At 41.9% G+C, this 23,262-nt stretch overlaps 2 protein-coding genes across 2 annotated transcripts; one reads left to right on the plus strand and one right to left on the minus strand.

Moving 5' to 3' along the window:
* The first annotated feature begins 9,497 nt into the window (after positions 1–9,497).
* Positions 9,498–12,598, plus strand: cst7 (cystatin f). Its single transcript, XM_084076387.1, has 4 exons — positions 9,498–9,618; positions 10,404–10,588; positions 10,726–10,845; positions 12,143–12,598. The coding sequence occupies exons 1-4, from the start codon at positions 9,570–9,572 to the stop codon at positions 12,221–12,223; spliced, it is 435 nt and encodes a 144-aa protein (XP_083932513.1). The 5' UTR covers positions 9,498–9,569; the 3' UTR covers positions 12,224–12,598.
* A 294-nt stretch (positions 12,599–12,892) lies between these two features.
* On the minus strand, positions 12,893–23,160 carry eif3s6ip (eukaryotic translation initiation factor 3, subunit 6 interacting protein). The gene is made up of 15 exons (XM_084075710.1): positions 23,028–23,160; positions 21,817–21,886; positions 21,467–21,686; positions 19,758–19,837; positions 19,394–19,455; positions 19,214–19,283; positions 18,510–18,583; positions 17,742–17,913; positions 16,632–16,786; positions 16,333–16,503; positions 15,535–15,668; positions 14,411–14,584; positions 13,788–13,977; positions 13,300–13,380; positions 12,893–13,086 (listed from the first exon to the last, which is right to left on the minus strand). The coding sequence occupies exons 1-15, from the start codon at positions 23,061–23,063 to the stop codon at positions 12,988–12,990; spliced, it is 1,788 nt and encodes a 595-aa protein (XP_083931836.1). The 5' UTR covers positions 23,064–23,160; the 3' UTR covers positions 12,893–12,987.
* Between the last annotated feature and the right edge of the window lie 102 nt (positions 23,161–23,262).

A 23,262-nucleotide genomic window follows, 5' to 3' on the forward strand; every position in this document is an offset into this window, starting at 1 on the left:
ACATTAACCCTATTCTGTGGGAATAGCCAAAAATAGCTGATCTACAAGCTCACAACATGTCGCGCAGCTATTTTCGGCAGAGATTTGGTGTAGAGGGGGGAAAAAGCAGGACCAAGAACAGAGCCAAATGTCAACTTTACCAAGTATTGAATCCAACATATTAATTGAAAAGATAATGTGTAAACAAAACAAAACGTTAATTTACACAACACTGATGATAGTGCTGTCTAAGTCTAAGTATCTATGATATCCATGAAAAAGTTGAATCTGCAACACAATTTTTTATCGCCTGTCATGTGAAACCAAATGTCCAAAACATACTTTTCAGGATTCAAATTCAAAAACAGCAGATCTAAAAGGCAAGCTCAAAACTCGTCGCCACGTTTCCAGCTTGCGGATCTACTACTTTTGATGCTTTTGTGTGATGCTGCAGGATGATCAAGTATAAGGCATTCATTTACGAAAAAACACAAAAATCAAGAGGTTTCTGCCCAACAGCAACGATATTATACTGGCTACACTAAACTGACGTTTGAATTTGACTGAAATGATTTGGAAGAGACAGAGGGAGAGAGAGATGCAGGGAACAGCAGAGCACGTACGTGTGTCTCATTCAAATGTGAGACAGAATAAATCAGCCTTTTTAAAAAGGACGTTTAATTCAGTTCAATGGAAATCATCAGGAGTTTTAATTACTATGCAAATGCTGGCAGCGCACTGGGGCACACACACACACACACACACTTAACTCCCTCTCAAGCCTAATTTATGCTCCGTTGCACGGCGGTAATGAAGCCCGAAAATAGCTGATCTACAAGCTCACAACGTATCGCAGATGTGATGCGTCGATCTGCGATACGTTGTGAGCTTGTAGATCTGATCATTTTGGAGTGTGACAAAGTATGAATCCGACGTGTGCGATAACAGTAGGCTACTTAAATGTTGACAGCTCACGTAAACTAATTATACGCGTTAATCATTCAGGAATATTTATGTTAGTTAGACCAACTGGGATTAACAAACCATGCAAACATTAAAGGAGCATTTCACCCATTTTCTACCTCCTCATTAATGCTCATTATAAGATGGTACCATTTCCGTTGACTCTGCATCTCATTGGTGGGCTATGGACAGTTCAGAAACCTGTCTACCAATCACATCGTCGATAGGGATTTCAAGCTAATAGAAGCTACAGCCTTTCTCTTCCTGGAAAGTCAGCATGCTGAAATATAGAAGCCATTGTTCTTCCATTAAAAAAGTAATAGAATTAAAGCTGCAAGCAGCAATGACCAGACTCTCGCGCCTCTGTCCACGTTAGGGGCAGAGCTAAGTAACTCCACTGAAGTGTAGTAACTGGCAGTAACAATATGCCCGCCTACACCACCTTGTGGAGAGAGGTACCCCTAGAACAGTGGTTCTCAAACTTTTTCATGTCAAGGAAAGGACCCCCAAATGGACACTTATTAGCCCACGGACCCCCATTTGAAAAGATACATTTTAAGGACCCCCAGTTTGACATGCATTAGGGCTACAGACCCCCATTTAATGGCATTTCTATCTCTGGGACCCCAATTCATGTTGTAAAATCAATGTTATCTTAACTCTGAGTGTACAAATGGAACCAAATGGACCCGTTAGGGTCCATTTGGTTCCATTTGTACACTCTCAGAGTTACAGACCCATAAGGGTCCATTTGGTTCCTATCCATCATTTAGCTGGGGACCCTCTGGAACCCCCTCAAGTACCCCTGGGGGTCCCCGGACCCCACTTTGAGAACCAATGCCCTAGAATGTTCACAATGTAACCAACCATTTCTTCCTTAAACAGGAACAATGTACAAGAGGATTTTTTTGTTCAAATATAGGACTTGGCAAAAATAGGTAAAAATACCAGGAATAAGGTCAGTAAGGCAAGATTACTATGATGGCTAGGAAAGCGCTCACACGGTAGTACCAATTGGGAAGGACGGGGAAACACTGGCCTGGCACCGAACATGCAAAATAAAATATTCAATACAAAACCATGGAGTGTCAGGGGTTAACATACACATCACTAAAACCATTAGGTCCCACAGTGCAGTCCCAAGACAGAAAGGAGTCTGTGTTATCAGACCTTGAACAGAGTCACACTGTATAAAGCAGAGGAGAACAAACTCATTAAACAAATCACCATCAGCAACCTCAAATCTACAGCCTGTCAACTCACTGCACCTCAAATAAACAGCAACAAAGCAAAGGGGTAAAATAACAGTGGAAAACAGTGGCTGGACCGATCCCTTTAAGGAAACAGACAAAACACATTATTTGCCAGCCCTAATATTACAACATAAAGTAAACACTGTATTCATCATTAAAAAGAACATAAACCTACTTTGCTTTGCTGTGACACAAACTCCTGCAGCAGCACTACAATGCAAGGAGCAGGGGAGAGTTCCATCACCACAGCTACAAGAAGAGGACAATGATATTACAAAACAAAAAATGCAAATACACAAGTTGAAGTGGACACACAAGTATACTGTTTTACCAGTATCTCCAGGTCTCTGGAGCAGCAGCACAGCAGTTTGTTGGTGGTGACGGTCACTTCATTTGTAAACTGAAACAAATAAATGTATGTGAATAAATTAAAATAAAACAAAACAAAACACAGTATTGAATATGATGTTTGACACTAATTAAAAGTGCTGTAAGCATGGTAAAACATCCATGTACATGAACCAAGCCTAAACCAAACAAAGGCCAGTATCAGAAGCATTAACCATACAACAAACAAAGGATAGCATTACACAAGGCTATTCTGTTCTACACCAAGGGTTCCCAAACTTTTGAGGCCGTGACCCCCAAAATAATCATATTTGAACGGGGGACCCCCACCCTGACAAGCACTTGTCTTGGACTTGCAAACACTGCAAGTCCAAGTGCTTGTTACACAAGGCTGAGCTTTGGCCTACCATGAGCTCAGTTCTCCTTCACCCTGCATGAAAGGGAGAACAGTTTACCATCATGAGCAGCAGAGTCAAAATAGCTCTCTACTGGGAGGAGCTAGAATTGTATTACTTCCTGGTCATGTGACTAGGTCGTAGGTCGGGTGCACCATGCACCTCTGGATTACCACAGAAGGACAACGATTCCAGTGAGGTGATTCTCAATTGGCTATGACAAGCAGATCAAAATATATGGCAAAAGATATTACAAATATTGACCAATCAGAACAGGGGCCGTATGGCAATCAGTTCACAAGTTACGTAAAAGAACAAAAGAAAAACAAAACAAAAATATATACACACACGCACACGCACACGCACACGCACACGCACACGCACGCGCACACACACACACACATATATATAGGTCTATACGTATGACAAACTTTTCACCAGCACGTTGTTATACATAACGTTACCGCCCATACCGTCTGGGTTGTAGGCTACCCATTTTGCAGAGAGTACACCAACTTTTTCATGTACATACAGTACATGTATATTTATATGTACTGTACTTGCTCTCTTTTCTAAACTTGTCAGCGTGTATGATCTTATGTAAGGTTACTGCAGATCCATAAGCCCTGTATATCGCTGTCCTCTGATTGGTGGAGAGGGATCCTACAAGTACATGCAGCGCCCCAGGCTGATGCAGACATAGGATGAAGAGCAGACATCCCACACACGCACACACACACGCACACACACATTTTTGTATTACTATATTTGTTAGGACATCAAGATGTACAAGCTCACAACGCGTCACATTGCAATGCGTTGTGAGCATGTAGATCTGCTATTAACTTAAAGTATAAATCAGGCACAACGCCAACCCTAACCCTAAACCCAAACTCTAAATGTCTAATCCTAGCCTGAATATGTTCCTATACAGTAATTGTAAGCTTAGCCTTAAAAATCTGCCAGGATAATTGTCCTCACAATACTTGTGGGGACATTAGGCCCTCACAAGTATAGTAGCACACACACACACACACACACACACACACACACACACACACACACACACACACACACACACACACACACACACACACACACACACACACACACACACACACACACACACACACACACACACACACACACACACACACACAGCTCTATAGATGAAGGGACACATGCATACATAATTCAACTTTCAATCTTTCTCTCTCAACCGCAGCGTGCTATATCTGCATCCTGGTACTCGCTGTTCCTTCACTATTACATTATTTGTCAGCTAGTGTATTTGTGTCCAGGTAGCTCAGTCGGTAGAGCTCTTACCTTTGGACCACAGGGACCAGGTCATGTTTTCGATCCCGGGCACCGGCAACTCAGTGTATGAGTAGCACAGCTTGGGTGCGGCAAGTTGTGCAGTAAGTACTGGGAGCTGATGGTAGGTGTGGCGCTCTAACTCAGCAATCCATCTCCCAGGAGTCTAATGCATTGTAACGGGGATAGACTCCTGCGTTCCCGGCTGATACCGTCAATAAGCCCCTCCGACCGACTTTGTGTATTTGAGGTTTTGGGGGAACTTGCAATCAGTGGTGGAAAGTAATAGGACATTTACTCAAGTACTGTACTTAAGTAACTGTGCAAGTGGCAGTAGATCTATGTGGCATTGTACTACATTTCTGAAAATGACTAATTCCTGAGATATATGAAAATATTGCTATAGCCTCGCAATGTTTTTTTTTTTGGTTTATTGAAAGCATGACTGTGTTAAGATAATTTTATTGTGTTCTGGCTTTTAACAATTGTTTTAGTTTTCTGCACGAAAGATGTTACCATTTTAAGTACTGTACTTAATTAACCATTTTTCAACACTATGATCAACCACTCTTTCCGAATCATAACCGGCTGCCTGAAGCCCACCCCAACCCCTGTGTCCTACCTGTCAGACCTTGAAGGAATTGACCCGGCCGGCCTCCGACGAGAGGCTGCTACCATCAACCTATAGCAAGGAGAACGCAGATACATGACTGGCATATTGTTGTTTCAGGCAGAAACCTCCTATCTCCATATTCTAACTTTTTGTGTTTTTTCCTAAATTAACGCCCTACTTGATCATTCTACAGCGTCACACAAAAGCATCAAAAGTAGCAGATCTACAAGCTTGTAGATCGCTACCTTTTCCGTTTTTTAATTTGAATCCTGAAAAGTAACAGTTTTGGACATAAAAGATGCTCCGTTCCATCCCCAAGAATGGAAGCAGGAGTGGGAGTCACGTATGATCTGCTGCTACATCCGTAACCCGGGAGATGGCGTAAAAAGAGAAGATCTACCAGCAGTGGAGTCTTGCGTCAAGGCTAGGGCAAGAGCACTTGCCGTAGCACTTGCCCTATAGCCTTGACGACCGTCTTATGAAAAGGTTAAAATGAAATTTAGATAGCATGTTATGTAGAAGACAGATGCCAGGTTCATTCGTTGACCTGGCATCCCAATTTGTATAATTTCAATCAATGTACAAATTATTTATTGATATGTTTAGAATGATGATAGGTTCTTGGTTTACCTATGATCCTATATTACAGAGGCACTAAACTGTCTCTAAACTGTATTACCTTGTGTTTACCTTGCTTACTGTAAGTAACTCTGGACTAAATGCCTAAATTGTAACTGCTTGCGTACTGGGGTCAGCTGCTTCAAATCAACTATGAAGAAGTGGGGTGTGGCAGACAGCCTGAGCAGACTGTCTAACACATAATCACCACCTGTCCTGTATAGACCACCTTCGGAGGTCAGACTATTCCAAGTTTGGTCAGAGACGAGGGCGTAGCTACATAACACTGAGTTGTACATTTGAGCATGATGCATGAAAGAATAATACTTCTATACTTCTGCTCCACTACATCTCAGAGCCAATATTGTACTTTTTTACAACAATTATTTGACAGCTTTAGTTACTTGCTAGTTTGCAGATTCAGATTACTAGAGGTTCGGGCCGTCACACCTACGTCGCACCGCCTATCCGACTGATATGCCCATATATCGAGTTGTTAGCGTTTGCAGGGGTCAAAGGTGTTCTAAATATAGAACGCTGTCAAGGTATCGTATCATCAGAGCTTCCTGTCTAAAGCCTTTCACATCTACGTCTCTCATTGGTTGCGCGCGCGTGTGCATGCGTGTGTGTGTGTGTGTGTCATCTGTATTCCACTAAGACTGAAACATATTGCTGTGTTGACCCCAAACACACTGACATATGGTGACGCTCAATGTCACATAATTATCGTTGCTGTCGGGCAGAGACCTCTTAGCTCCATATTTTACTTTGTTTTTTTCCCCGTAAATTAACACTACAGCGTCACACACAAGTGTCAAAAATAGCAGATCCACAAGCTCGAAACGCAGCGTGAAGTGGCACATTGAGCTTGTAGATTTAGCTATTTTAGAATTTGAATCCTGAAAAATAACAGTTTTCACCCACGAGAGACGATATGAAGCAATGCACGCACCGTCGCACGCACACACACAATATAGGACGGCTGAGAGAGAGACAGTGTAGTTTTAATGAATCAATAGATCAGAACTGAGCTGGCCAATCACCTATAAAATGGCCACTGTCGGTGAGTAGTGCCTTCCTGTTGATCATGATCAAGCACGTAGCTACATAAGTTGCAAAATGTGTCTTAAATCTGCACCTACTACATTAACGCTAATAGTTAGAACGGGCGTGGTTGTTAGATGTTACAGAAAAAACAACATTGGCGTCCACGGGCGTCCCATTTCCCCTATATGCCCCGGCATTGACCTTTCTATACATCATGCCTCAGCCACACAGATCGTTTCTGTCATAGGATACAAGTCATTTATACATCATAATAATCACCTGAAGGTCATGTGGAATCAGCCAGCTGCCTAATGCTGGCAGTATATCATCTGTCGGGTGGAAACCTCATATGTCCAAAACTGTTACTTTTAAGGATTCAAATTCAATCAGGATTCAAAAATAAAAGTAGCAGATCTACAAGCTCAAAGTGCGTCACTTTGCGCCACGCTTCAAGCTTGCAGATCTGCTACTTTTGATACTTTTGTGATCCTATGATCAAGTAGGCCGTTAATTTACGAAAAAACACAAAAAGTTAAAATATGGAGGTCCCACAGGCTCGTTCATGGAGGTAGTTTGTGACGTAGGATGCAAAAAGGACACTAGTGCGCATCCTCATAACTATATGGCCGCTCAAAACGACTAAAAATCAACCCAATTCTACTTCCGGCAGACTTCCGGGTGCTTCAAAACGCCACTGAGCATTTTCATTGAAATGAATAGCTGGGGCGGGGCAATCCGCCCTCTATTATAGCTCTATGGGTAGGCCTGACTGGGGCCTCGTCAGCCGGCCTGTCTAGCTGGCGGTGGTGCCGGCGGTACAGGGGCTGTGCCCCTCCTGAGAGATGGCCTGGTCCAGGACATTCCGCCTCTCCTGAATGGTGAACTTGGCGTAGTTATGCTCACGCCACGTCTCTCTTTATCTCAAAGAGTCGTATTGGTTTGACCTGCTCTTATATAGCTGACTGTTAATTATAAGGAGATCCAGCTGACTGTTAATTATAATGAGATCCACTAACGAGTTAGTGGATCTAACGCAATCCATTGACTTGGGCTAGGATAGGCTGCCCCTTGCCAATCTGTTCTTAACTGAGTTCAGCTGGCCTTTTCCACAAGTAACCTACTAAGTAAATTTGAATGCAAATACTTTTGTACTTTTAAAAGTAAATTTTGAATTCCGGACTTTTACTTTTATATTTACATGATTGAATGTGTGTAGAGGCCTGTCACAATTATTACAAACATACTCCTCTATTCGCAATTATTGGAGATAATTTTGCAATTAGGCTACTTTGTGTAATGGTCATAATCGTGGTAAGTTTTTGGAAAGCATAACATTATTAAATGTGTCAGTAATTTCTTTGTATATTTAAGTTATTTGTCATGATAATTAATGGTGAACTTAAATGTTGGAATGGTGACAGTATTGATGATTCATCCATTAACAGTACTGAGCTGAATGCACAATGAAATACACGATGATCTGCAGCCGTGAGCACAGAGCGCCATCTACTGGTCGACAGTATGACACAACCTCAATACATTCACACTATCATTGAATGATCCATGATTTTGGGGGAAACTTAAAAATAAATAAATTCAATCCTACTTTTAAGTAGCTAAAATAGCCGATCCTCTTCATCGCCATACGTCACATCACGACACGTGCTGTAAAACCAAAAACAAACAGAAGCAGCATTTAAATGTTATGCACCACATTATATCTGGAACAAACTCCCAAAAAACTGCAGGTCTGCTGCTACTCTTATTTCTTTTAAAACACAACCAAGACCTTTCTGTTTGCTGCTGCCTTTGATTGAGTTGAATGTCTTTCTTAATTTTTATCTCTCTCATCTGCACTGTATCTGTAGGCCTATCTGTTATTTTTTTTTGTTTTATGCATCCTAATGCCATTGTATAATTGTGTTTCCTTTGCTTGATGTTTTGTGTAAAGCACATTGAATTGCCTTGTTGCAAATGTGCAATACAAATATAAAACTGCCTTGTATTGCCTAGGTGGTTTTACATAAACTCTATGTATATAAATCTGAAGAGGTGTGGTGGTGGTGGTGGTGGTGGTACAAAAGATCAGAGGTCATTATAGAGTGTGTGTGGTTGTGAGCTCAAACAGACAACAGGAAGTGGAAACAAAGACCACCTCCCCCACCCACCCTCTCTCTCTCTCTCTCTCTGTCTGTCTGTCTGTCTCTCTATATATCTCTCTCTCAATATGCTCTTAAAATCCACACAGGTATTACTAACTGGGCTCCCAAATAATTGGCAAAAACTAAGATTCTGATGATAGAAAGCATTAATACAAAAAAAGTATATATTTTTTCCTTTCAAACCTTGAATAATGTGTTTTCTTTGTAACATCTATGAATAGGAACTTAAGCTATACTACGTTAGTTCCATTGATCCGAGCCAGAACTCAACTATACATGGTGCATGGTCAAAAAAATATAAATAATGAGGAAGAAATGCTTCTGGTGCAAAATGCTGTTGAACTGCTGCAGCTATGAATAGTTGAGTTGCTGATTACAAACGCACTACAACAAAACAGTATCAAGACCAAATATTGTTCATTTAAACTAACCACACACAGTAAATTCACATCTGTGAGATCTGCATCTTATTCGGGTCACCGCTCAAGAGGTTGACCATTTTCAAACTGAACTGAAGTCAGTTTGTTAGTTACTCAATGTGAGGCTACTGTAGGTGAGGAACAGCCAAACTGATATACCTAATCAGCAGCTCTTTCTTCAGGGGGGGGGCATGGAGAGAGGATGCTGTGAGCTGTGGTCAAAATGTTGAGTTGATACAGGAAGCCAGAGTGTGGTGTTGAGACACACACACACACACACACACACACACACACACACACACACACACACACACACACACACACACACACACACACACACACACACACACACACACACACACACACACACACACAGAGAAGAGAGAGACAAACTGACAGAGAAAGAAGGAAATAAAGGACATAAGAAATAAAGAAAGACAGACACAGGCAGGCAGACCATGATGACGGGACATGTGCTGCCATTCACCTCTCTGCTAGTCTTCCTGGGTAAGAGAGTTACCATGGAAATAAATCTATTTTATATTAGTGTCACTACAGGCACGTAGAACTTTGAGACTATCTGTTTGATTATTGTTACCACGGAAACAGGAGGATCACGTTAATCCGCTTGTATCATTGGTAGTGAAACAGCAGTTCTATTGTTAGAACTTAACCTTTAATGTGGGGCGATAGTGTCGAGGAGGATTTGCAAGGAAGATGAAATCTTTGAATCTCATATTTCACCTTCACCATCTTACATTGGAATAACTTGTATGGCATTTCTTGTCATGAATTTGAATATATTAGGCTATACCGTTGCTGTCAGTCAGAAACCATGTATATCCTATTCATCTCTTTGTTTTTTGAATGCCCTATTGTTATACTTAATCGTATGACAGTGTGCAGAAGTAGTGAAAATAACTGATCCACAAGCTCTCAACACATCACGATGCGACGTGTTGAGAGATTGTGGATCTACTATTTTAGCTACTTCTGAAAAATGTTTGCCTATAATGACATGCCCAAAACAGGCACGCCAGGTTGAAAGGTTAAAGTTCTATTATGTAATAGTTTTTAGTGAATAAAATGTTATTTTGTCCAGTCTGTATGGTAGAGTATGTTAATACAATATAGGCCTAACATAACAATTGAGGTGGTTGTATTTCATCTCCCCCTGCTCTTTTGTTTGAGACATTTAGGTTTGTGTCTAGGTTTGACACGACCTTTGACACTATCCAGTTTCTGGTTTAATCTTAAGTGTAGGAGCTAAACTTGCGTTGTCATTTCACCAGGGTGTTTGTCTGCATTGGGGGAGGTCCAGCAGAAGGGTGGACCTGTGCCTGGGATGCCCTACAACATCAGCAAGAATGACACGGGTCTGCGCAACGCCATCCTGACTGGCACCTACTCCTTCAACAACCAATCCAACGACATCTTCCTCTTCAAAGCCTCTGCCATTGGTGGGGCTCAGAGACAGGTGGGAGGTTACAGACAGTGGTCCCATCATGCCTCTACTTTAGATTTCCACACATCGTTTTTACTGCTTCCAAAGTCAAATGTATTAAGTTCATTAGAAAACAGCTCGGCCAGCAATGCATGTGCTCTGTGTTCCAGATCATTAAAGGAATCCGCTACCTGGTGGACTTGGAGATCTCCAGAACCGTCTGCAGTAAAAAACAGAAGAACCAAGATCTGTCAGTCTGTGACTTTCAACCAGAAGGACGCTTCCATCAGGTAACCAACTCATCCTGTCATCATGTGGTGTGTGTGTGTGTGTGTGTGTGTGTGTGTGTGTGTGTGTGTGACACATCTTGAGTGCCTGTTACGCATACAAAGGGATGTACGGTATATACTGTAGGACGTCATGACAGAATAGCAGGCTAGACATCATAGGACAATAGGACATATCAAATGATGCATCTTCGGTGAGAATGTACAAACAGTTACATTCCTGTGTCATTTCATCCATGTTTCATCACTGTGATAATAACGCAGACATCTTTACAGCAGTTAACACACCCGATGTTGTTGTGGCATGATGAAGATCCCTGAGAAGTGTTCTTATCTTTGCAGTCGGGCAGAAACATCATATCTCCGGATTCCAACTTGAATGAATGCCCTACTTCAAGTACTTAGGAGTGTTGCAGAGAAGTTGTGAAAATAGCCGATGTTCAAGCTCAGAGCTTGTAGATCGGCTTATTTTTTGACTATTTTAAAATGTTTTAAATAATACAATGGACATACAAGGTTTCTACCCGACAGCAACGATATTAGAGATAGCCTGCACCTTTGACCCTAGCCTATCTTAGAACTAGGCTAGAGGTGCAGCCTAAATACAGTATTATATGACTTGGGATGCCCAAAAAGGAGGCCAAAAGGCTGGCAAAGTATTGTGCCGTCTCTACTATCATTGGCAGCCACCATATATGGCGGCAACGCTGTTTCTTATGTTCATAGAGTAGGCCTACTGAGTGACATGTGTATTGTTTATTATTATTGATTATTATCCTCGTGGGGATACAAAAGAAAGCATACCCTGTTCTGTTTCCCAGACATTTCTGAAATGTCTGGGAAACACAACAGGACAGAACAGGGTATGCTGAAATTTGTATTTCAGCATACCCTGTTCTGTCCTGTCGTTTCCCAGGCCTGGCTCACACAGTTAAAACAATCGTTTATGCCTTACGTGAGGCATAAGGCCGTTTCAATTCATTCTATGGCAGTCACGTGGTTTGCTGTTTTACGTGTGCCTCACGGCTCTCTGGCTTTACCCCCCCTCCCCTAAGGCAAGTCAGCCTTATCAAACCACGTGACTTCCATAGGGAAGGAATTGAAACGGCCTTATGCTTCACGTAAGGCATAAGGAAGGCAGCGACAAAACGATTGTTTTAACTATGTGAGCCAGGCCCCAGACATTTCAGCATACCCTGTTCTGACCTGTTGTGTTTCCCCACACATTTCAACATACCCTGTTCTGCCCTGTTGTGTTTCCCACACATTTCAGCTTGCCTTACCCTGTTCTGTTTCCCAGACTTTGCAGTGTCACTTCGAGGTGTGGTCCATCCCCTGGCAGCATGTGATGAAGACCTTGTACTTCATCTGTCATCCCTGATGGACAAACACCACAAGCTGCCTGCAAACACATGTGGTTCTCAATGCTTTTACTGAAATTATTTACATCAGGGGTATTCAACAGGGGGTCCGGGACCCCTAAGGAGTCCTCAGTTACTACAGGCTTGTAGTTAATTGTTTGAACCCTCACCCTACTAACCCTTCTATCTCTCCTCCCCCCTACAGTCTGACTGTGGCTTCTCTTACCAGCCTTTGCTGGTGTGCAAGTGTATTTTATGTGACATAATAGTTGTGCCTTTTCACCTTTTTAACATTAAATTGTGATTAATAAACTGCTTAATTAAATTGTAACTTCCATTTGAGGAGTACATTTTATTAGTTGGTTTAAAATACATGTACTTGATTATCTTAAGAAGCATGTCTCTGCTCCCTTCATTTACAAACTAACCTGTGTTGCAATTCAATGTGGTTATGTTCCTTGATTCCTTGGGTGAAACTCTCAAGGTGGCATAGTCGAAGTTACGGATCTGTTAAATTTCTGCCATAAACATACAGTACATGAAATTAGTGATGACATTTACAGAAAACCAAGTCAAGTATTATGTACAATACATGATTATTTTATCTGTAGCTGTGTATACACTACAATAACAGGAAATTAAGAACAAACTGCAACTAAGGGGAGAAAAAAAAGACAACATGCTTCCAGCACTTCAGTCCGCCACTTTATTGTAACCAGATTACATAGAAAATGTTGCATCAATAATAGGAGTCTGTGGAAGTACAGCTCTTTCAGGGCGCTGGTCAGACTGCTCGAGTGGTGGCTGCTGTCGTCGTTGCTGCAGAGCTGCTGCTGCTGGTGGTACCACTTGCTGCTGGCATCTTCTTCAATGTCCTGTTCAACTGCAGGGACAAAGTTGCAAACTTTATTTAAACAGAGGTCTATGGAGAAGACTGGCTGAAAAATGTAAGTCAAATGTAGGGCTGTGTATGGTTGTTTGGTTTACAATACCGATAGTGGTTGTGATACAATCATTAAAACTTGGATGGATAAACAGTTAGATTTCCTTTTCAATCATTTTGATGCTTTAATACACAGCCATGGTCAATCATCACCTCTTCAAATTTATGGATCTGTCTGATGAAAAAGTCTCCGTAGCGACGGGCGACCTTGGTGTCAGCGATGTGGATCATATCCTAGGGAAACAAGGTGGAAAGACAAACCACAGACACAAGTTAAAGTAGGAGTATGCCGGTGGCACCCGTCTAGTTATGCCAATTGTGCAAATTAAATTACAGTTAAGTGTTTTATACAACTTGCACACATGACCAATATTGAGGAGACAACCTGTTAACAGTGCAATGCTACGTATGTGTATTGGATGGATGGATTAGCAAAGGTAGCACACCAGGAGACCTCAACGCGATCTGATGCGATGCTCAGCTAGTGCGGAACAGTAAATATTGATTCAATTACCTTGGAATATCCGCTAACAGCAAATACCACAGGTAGTTAACAGTACTGAAGCTACCATTTATATGGGGCCCATGTCTTATCGGTTTTGAGTTCTGAGAAAACAAGTGTCAATTAGACTCCTGCTCACCTTGTCAATGTAAAAGTCGACCTCGGAGGCAGACTGGAACTCCCCATCTAATGCAGAGATGCCGCTGGTCCACACCAGGTTCTTCATCTTATGTTTGAAGACCAGGAGCTGGATGCGGAACTCCTGCTCCGTCATGTCCAAGAACCCTGCCAGCTTAGCCACTGGCATGGTGGTGTACAGCTTCAGGAAACTGGACATAAAATGATGTTAGAGATATAGAATTATTTGTGTTTGGAAATTACTATGAATGTACTATCTGTTTTAACCTTCCTGGGGTAACAGAGTGACACATGGGACATTATTTGTTTAGTTCAAGTCATAGGAAATATGGAAATATGTTATGCCTGCTTAGCATGGCAAAAGGGTGGCGACTAACACTTTAACGTACATTGAACTAGGGATGCAAGTAACGATTACATTCACTCACAATCTGGTAATTACCCAATTATGTGATTATTATAAACCCTAGAATTACCTTAAAATGAGATTCTCAGGTACAAAATTATGGTAAATGCTCATTACAAATAATCTGAACGGAGACAGACACCTTGGAATTGTTTAATATTGTAACTCTTCAGTCAACACAGTAAAGCCCTCATCCATACAGTGAATGAGTGTTGTACCTGCGGATGGTGGAGAGCTGAGCCTGCTGCTGGACCTCCTCAGCAAACACCTTCAGCTGCTGGCTGAAAGGCTCTTTGTGGTAGTTGGGGTGGACATTGTCATAGTTGGGCACCACAGGTGACAGGAACTTGGGACAGGCAAAGCTAAACAGCTCTTCAAACACCTGCAGGTCTCTGCAGATGGACAGAAAAACTCCAGGTCACACTAACCCATAATTGACTTTGCTTTGACTGTGATGTCTTTCCATCATGCTGTATCTCAGAACTTTATTTTTTTGCCCTGTAATCTGTATTCCTTTTAACTGTTGTACTGTCCTCAGCGACTCCCTTGCAGGGTCAATAAAAGGTCCTAATCATCTTATCTTGTTTTACTTTCTTATATTTGTATGTCTTATCTGTATGCAATATGGACCCCCTGAGTGTCTGGAATAAAGTTTGAATTTGAATTGAATCATTATGTTACATGATGGGGTCTAATAACAGTGTGGCTTATATGGAGGTTCTTTGACGCCTCTCCATTGACTTCCAGTATAAAACGAAAGATTTAAGTATAAACATTATGTGAAAAATGTTCAGGGATTTACTTCCTTTTTTGGGGGGGGGCGCTGCCAGGCTACATTGAGCCTAGGTGCCTGGTACAGGCCGGGATTTACTTCCTTGGCCTACTGGGAGTATGCAAAAGAAATTTGGCGCTGACCAGCACAGTGGTTTGCGAGATTAGCAGCAGAAAGTCAGAGACAGACACACAGACACCCTTCTCTGCCCCTTGGTGCCACGCCATAATAAAAAGATGAATTGAAGTAAGCGATTGCACTCGATACCAAAGATATTGTAATTTATATAGTTAAGCAGAATGTAATTTTTTATTTCTTAAATATTGTTTAAACTTTCCCTACAGTTGATGTTATGTGGGAGGGTGTAGATAATGTGTCTGCTTCGATCCTGGGTACCGCCAACTCAGGATGACTGAGCATGGGATGTCCAAGATTTTATATAATGTAAACCAACTGTTGAGTGCTGGACAAACTAACTATTGTATTAATCCAGGAACACTTAGATGTGAGACTATCCAAAAGAAACAAGAAATCAAGAAATGTCCTTTCAGTGCATGGTCTTTTCCTTACCCCTTCTGCATTCTCAGCATCTTGTCTCCGTACTTTTCTCTCAGTTGTGTGTGGATGCTCTCGTCAATGCGCATGGGATACATGGTGAGAGCGATGGCCAGCAGACCGTGCATCTGCTCATTTTGCTTGTTGATCTACACAACATGGAGAACGATAGCAAGTTATCTTATAGCTAACCAAAGCTAAATTTATTAAGTCTACTATATTGTATAAACTATAATGATTAATAGAAACAATGTAGTAGTCTGCAGCATTCATGCATTGTATAGTGATGAAGTTAGGTTTAGTACTTGATCAATAAAAAAATGTGATTTCAAACATTGCTGTTTTGCCTTTAATTTGTTTCAAAGCTAAACATTGCTTTTAGTGCCTGGTGTTCACAAATTCCATGAAATCTTCCCCAGACAATAGGGGTGTAACAATACCAAACCGAACCGCCATACAGAACCAAACGGCCCGTACCGAATGAGTGCCTAATCATATTTTTGGGGGAATGCGGACCTGAAATAATGATTTTCCACACAGACATATGAAGCATGGTACACCGTACCCGTTCACAATCACAACACCACCATGGTTGTTTTTCTTACCCTTAAAATCTTCCAGTGCTTTTTGTAACCAACTTAGAAAGGAATGTGCAATGGGAAAGTTGTGTACAGCGTAATTGTTTTTTTTTTTTTTTACTGTACAGGAAAAAAAAAACTGAACCGTGTCTTCACAACCGAAATACGCACAGAACCAAAATCTTTATGTACCATTACACCCGTAATAGAATGCCATGCAGATCCACAGACTGACCATCTCATATTTGTATGTAGACCTCTGGAACATGTTCCTGGTCCTCTGGATGTAGAGCAGGATGTTGGCAAAGACGCGGATGGCGTCCTGGTACCTCCTCATCATCAGGTAGGCAAAGCCCACATAGTAGTAAGTGGTGATCTGGCACTCAGGCACACGAGAGTACATACTCTGAATAAGAGGAACAACAATACGTGAGCAGGAGAAGAAGAACGCAGGTACGGTGTATGTGTGAGTGTCTGCTATTTTCGTTGTCAACATTCAAGCAAGAATCAGTAATAGTGCGTTCTAAACTGTACCTTCTTGTTCAACTCAATGTTCTCCAGGACTTTGATGGCCTGGTAGTAATCACCAAGCAGAGAGTGCAGCCTCAACAGCCCAACCAAGCTGAAGTAGCCCAACATCTTATACAGGGAGTGGCGGCCATACTCTCCTGCAACACTCTCTGGATCTCCTGACCGAACCAAAACAGGGTATGTTAGCCATCTCATATAGCACTGTAACTGAATAAAACTAACCATAATTTATTCAAGATGTCAAAAAGTTGAATCTATGACCTAGGCTAGGCGATCCAAATCCAACCGGTATTTAAAATTTCACCACAAAAACAACCATGGAACCACACAATTAGATTGGGATTGGAATATAGTATGGGGTTGATTCTCCTCAAGAGGGCAGAATGCTGATGGATTACAAGCTTTTTAAGAATTCTATAGTGAGTTTATAAAACCTTTTCTGACCTTGAATTTTGTTTTATTTATATTTTACACAATTTTTGTGACTACAAATGCAGCACCAGTCGCCACACATCATTACATCTCTGTTTTAGCCAAGTCTGCAGTAAAAGCTTTGACTAGAAGTCAATTGTATTAGTTAAGCCAAAGACAGAAATTAATTTCTACTATCCATGGTTTCTACCTTAACAGCTGTCTAAATCACAGCCAATCAAATATCTGCTAGAATTTACAAGGTCTCCATTTTCTTTAGATTTTCCCCAGACTGCCGTGAGCTTGACAAGACAAACATCTATCTGTCTTGAGATAGATGTTTGTGTGGGTTTGTTTGGGTGGACAGATTGTCACTGGGGGGATACACTTGAATTGACTCCTGTGTTCACATGAACGTTACGTTTTTAACAAATATTTACATAACTGGGTTTTGGTAGCGAAACGTGCCTGCTCAGTCCAAATATAATGTATAAAACATGTTTCCAGAAATCTGGCCACAAGATTCATTGGATTAAGTGGTCTCCCATGTGGCTAGGAAACATTGGTCTACCCCTGTCCATATTCTGTATGTCCTAAGGGATATTCTGTGTTTTGTTTTCTGTAAACAAATGTCTTTTTTAATTGAATCAAACTCAGTCCACGGTTTTGGCTGGCAACAAGAAGTATCATGAGAGTCCTTACCTCCACTGGTGTAGACTTCCAGCTGACGGTTGATGTTGCTCTTGTCCACCAGGGAGTGCAGCACATTGAGCACACTGTGAACATTCCAGATCTTTGGGTTGTTCCTCAAGAACTCAATCTCTTCCTCTGACTTCTTGGCCGTCTTACAGCGGTACTGGCTGAAGGACTGGAACTGGACAGGAAAACAGCAGAATGTTAAATGTGTGCATTCAGTGCAATGTCTGCTACAGTAATTTGAATACTATTCATTTTGTTTTTACACACTGAGATGCCAGTTGGTTAGGGTTGTGTCTGAATTGTACCAATACGCTAAACCCACTATTATTTGCAAAAGACTGTTAGACCGAGATCTGACACTTTAACATTATATGGCTTGGTTGAATTCTCAATTCTGATGGATTAATCATGGCATAAGTGGTCTGTTATTTCTTGATAGCAGACCACTGCTATGAAGAACAGACCATTACTCAATAGAGAGTGAGCACCCTGATATCAATATGTGGTGCCTGGTATTAGCAACATATCCAACATGGCGGCCAAGGTAAACAAACACACTGTCATTTTACAGCTTAAAAGTACTCGAAACACAGAAAAACTGAATACAGTAACTTGAATCTTGATTTGATCAGAATATCCTTCCTACTAGTTTTGTGAGCCAGCCGTGTTGCGCTAGACAGACCTCATTTTATTGACATGAATTAAATCCTTTTAATCAATAAAATATTTGTTTTGCAATATTTTGTGTCAAATTATTGATTGATTTATTACCTGATAGATGAACTCATCAATAATGTCCCACAGCCACTGGTTGGGTAGTTCCAAGGGGGCAGGGCCATCGGCATCTGTTGACGAACACATATGTGACTCCTTTTCTCCTTTTCTGCTTAATGTAGTCATGGTAATTCCCAGTTTCCCCCCACACACACACTTGTGTAATCTTGTCACTGCTGACTTCTACTGGTCGGTTTTTGGACTTGTCCTAAGGGTGATATTGAAACCACATGCTTCTTCCGATACACATACTTATTTTCACCTGCCAGTGACAAGCTTCACCGGGAGGACCCGTGCATGCGGGGAAACACCCCATTCCTCATAGTTAAACACCCCTGCTGACAGGCAGCCATTACCAACTTGTGGGAATCACTAGTGCAAGAGATTCAAGAGTGCAGCGACAAAGATTGCCCTCCCTGTCCTGCATCCCTCCCACAAACACGGGGCATTGGAACTCCTGGCCAAGCCAGAGGCTCCATGGAGGATCCGAAACCCGGTGTCCACGGTGGTGGGCAGAAGCTTTAACCCTGTGCTACCCGAGAGCCCTGTGACTCTTCTTTCTTAACCACTTCAACCAAAGCGTCCCTATTCCGAGGTGAACATTTGGCGAATACAACAGACCTACAACCTTAGGGTTTAATTGGTTCAAATACAAACAAGCTCATTCATAAGTTTGGCACTGCAAGATTATTATTACTTACTGAGAATGTAGTTGAAGAGATTGCAGTAATTGTAGTATGACTCAAACCTCTGGTCCAAAGTCGGTCCACCCTGCATTATCAAACAATTTTCAAACAAATCAAATACAGGTATCCACAATGCAGATCCTTGGGTCATATGAAATATTATTTTAGAAGTGCTTTCATCAAGCAGTCACTCACGCTGACTTTGGCGTAGATGTGTCTATAGTAAAGCTCCTTGTATAGGATCAGGAACACAGCATCTAGAGGGATGTAACATGTCACAATACACTGTGATGTGATGTCTCTGCCATCCAGTCATACCGCAGATTGACAATCATATCACATTGTGTTCTCAAAGTACTCTTCACTCAACCCACTCCACCAACTGTTCAATGCATATTCATGTACTTTGTCCAAACATGGTCAGATAAAACCATTTTCTATAATTTTATAATTAAAGCAGTGAAAGTAATGAGCTGAAGTGGAAATGACCTTCACATGTGAGATACATGTAACAAGTCATTATGTAATCAACTTCGGCATGTAACACTGACAGACTTACCATTGCCAACAAGGGAAGCAATAGCCTCAGCCTCTGGCCAAGGAGAATTCTTGAAGAAACGTTCAGTAAGCTTGTTCCAGCTGCAGACAGAGGAGAAAAGAGAGGCAGGTATGAAGACACCCTCACCCCAAACAACACAGCACTACATCCTCTATGAAAGCAACAATAGATGTTATTCAATTAAGCAATATTATATTACATGACAGGATCTGCTTTACTGTCATTACTGGCACAACAGTTAAACCCCCAAGGATTCTGCGATTCCGTGATCGCGGAATTACCACTGATTTCTCAGCAGAATACAAGGCACGGTGCAGAAAACAAGCAGAATGACGAGAATTGTTGTTGTTTTTACCCATTTTTTAAGATAGATGGGGATTGTGTGCAACGTGCATGCATGTGCAGTATTGTGTGTGTGGATATAGTTTTGGAGAAGGCAGGTTCTAAAGCAGATGGCGCCGATTTAAAATGGAATGGAAACGGGCTGGCTTTTCACAGTAAATTCAGCATAAGTCATGACAGCAGCAGTTGTGATTTACAGTGATGGGCATAATAGAGCAATTTCTGTGTGTGTGTGTGTGTGTGTGTGTGTGTGTGTGTGTGTGTGTGTGTGTGTGTGTGTGTGTGTGTGTGTGCGTGCGTGTTATAATATAATAATATTAACTATCAATCCTGGGGGGACTAAACAGTGAAGTGATCACTGGCATCAAGTTCCGTAAGCATCACTGAATTAAGTCTGTGATGGTCAGTGTTACTGTGGTGAAAAAGACACGTGGCGTTTCGGTAGTTAACACCCTCCCCCCCCCCCCCCCCCGCCTCCACCTTCAAATTGTATTGTGGTGATGAGCTCAGGTTATGCATCACGTATCACAGCAATGAATGCAATTAATGTCCCAGCCCTACACTGAAGTGCCAATAATGATGGTAAAGCACACCCTCGAGAGCAATAATTCAATCATACAAGGTTACCACCAAATGAAAACATATAATCAACATACTGTACAGTATATTCATATTGTGGGGCGATTAGCTCACATAGAAAACAGTCAAAAATGTTTTGCTAGTGTTATTTCTGTTTCCATGGAAATACATGGGATCTTATTGAGACCATTTCTAGACCCCGTTAACTCAGCCAGCCGATTTGAGTGAATGCATTCTACAGATTGCAGGATTCGCCAAACAAACACCATACATAGAAACATAAAACTGGCTTGCAAGCTCAGTCATGTTGCACCCAAGATATTTGCTGGACTTTTTTGCGTAGACACAGATGTAGCTACATCTGCAAACTTCACATGCATTTTTAAACCAGTAGCACGGTGTCACTGTCAACTCACCAGCACAGCTGATGTAGGCTGCCTTCTAATATTTTTCAAGCATTCTAATAATATCAAGGCTGATCAGAGATATATCTGATCAACAACTGAGTAATATAGAAAGTGATTAGTCCATTTTAATTTGAGTACAGCAAGGTGTGCTGTCATACTGATTTAATCACATTTCACATTTGTAGGTGACCAATTATGTTGTTTAATCATAACTATCAGTTGTTTATACAGTGTGTATGCTGGGTTGGTGAGAGTAGAGAAACTGTCCTCAGTTCAGAGAAGACCCTGGTTCTGTCCTGTCTAAGAGCTGAGACTTGAGCATGGACTGACCCACACCTACAGGCATCAATAATACAGAAAATGAATAAATGAAACATGTACCTGTTCTCATACACATCCTGGATCTCATAGATCTTCTGCTCGATGCTCTCGCTGGACACGCGGTTGGACTGCAGCTCATACACCTTCTGGTCAATCAGGTCCGAGGTGGTTTTGTGGAAATACTGCAGGAAGTTCTTGATCACCTCTGGGATCACGTGATAGGAGGTCTGCTGGCTCTCATACTGCCGGCTCTCGTAGGCCAGGTCTGCTTTGGGGTCACCTGCAACCATACACACCAACCACAAACAAACCAATGAGCCACTATGGCTATAGTGCACGGTGTACCAGTGCAATAACATTGAAACGTGATAATCAAGCAGCTGTCAGTTTTAAAGATGGATTTGACAAACCGGTGTGCCCTTCGTAATCATTGGTGGTGGTGGTGGTGCCGCCGCCCGAGGTGTAGGAATAGGGATCGTACTGTGAAGACATTAAAGAAACCACACAGTATTTAATTCATATTTTACATGTAGATGCTGGCCTAAACAGCTGACATTATCGTTGTCTGCTGATGTTAGCTGCACTGCTCTAGCAATTGTATCTTCTGGTTAGCTAGCAATGTAGTGAATCCAAATGTTTTGATTAAACATATTTTTGACAGTCAACCCAGGGCAAAGGGTAGCTGTAGTTTACAACCCTCGTAGACGTATTTACGATTCTGACGTCTTCAATCTACGAGAGTTGTAGGGTGCACGTCCCATGCAGGGGAGCACTTTCTGCACTTTACCCCGCGACACTCCAAACATGTACAAATTGAAAATAAAAGGTGCTTACCGCAAAGCCCCAAATGTTAACTACCTTCGCGGGGTAGTAGTGATCCCCGTCGAGGTTTATCTTTCAATAAAGAAGTATTTTAATCCAGCTTGTGTCGGAATCTTCACTGTTCTTCTTTTGTTTTAAATGAGTTTGAACTGCGCATTAGCGATTTGGCGGTCGGGAGGTGTATTGCGCATTGAAAACACAATGTATCAATACACCTCCCGACCGCCAAATCGCTAATGCGCAGTTCAAACTCATTTTAAACAAAAGAAGAAGCAGTACGCAATACACCTCCCGACCGCCAAATCGCTAAGTTCAAACTCATTTAAAACAAAAGAACAGTGAAGATTCCGACACAAGCTGGATTAAAAGACTTCTTTATTGAAAGATATACCTCGACGGGGATCACTACTACCCCGCGAAGGTAGTTAACATTTGGGGCTTTGCGGTAAGCACCTTTTATTTTCAATTTGTACATGTTTGGAGTGTCGCGGGGTAAAGTGCAGAAAGTGCTCCCCTGCATGGGACGTGCACCCTACAACTCTCGTAGATTGAAGACGTCAGAATCGTAAATACGTCTACGAGGGTTGTAAACTACAGCTAGGCAAAGGGCATGATAATGCTGCCAGATGCTGCCATCATCATCCTCATCAAGTTGGCTCCCCCTGCTATGCCGGGTGAGCTAGCTAGCTAACACGCTAGCAGTTAGCCAACTGGTAGCTAACGACATCTTTTTCTTGACTAGCATTACTTTGAATACTTCCCACATGAATTCGTTAAAACGTATAGAAGAAACACATACGCTGGCGTCAACTTCCTCGGTGTCGTGGTACGACATGTTGAGAGAGGACCAAATGTAACAGATACAGGTGGTAAAATGTGCTGCTGTTAGCAAAGAACAACCACGCAGCTTCTGTCTGCGGGAGCCGGAAAGATGGAAGGCAAACAGGAAGGAGAAGGCATAAGGTTTTCGACCAGTGTTGCCAGATTTGATGAGAGGGATAGGCAGCCAGGTCTACATGAGCTATTATTGCTAA

The sequence above is a fragment of the Gymnoscopelus microlampas genome (genome assembly GCF_963454915.1).
Source record: "Gymnoscopelus microlampas genome assembly, chromosome: 13".
NCBI classification, from domain to species: Eukaryota; Metazoa; Chordata; class Actinopteri; order Myctophiformes; family Myctophidae; genus Gymnoscopelus; species Gymnoscopelus microlampas.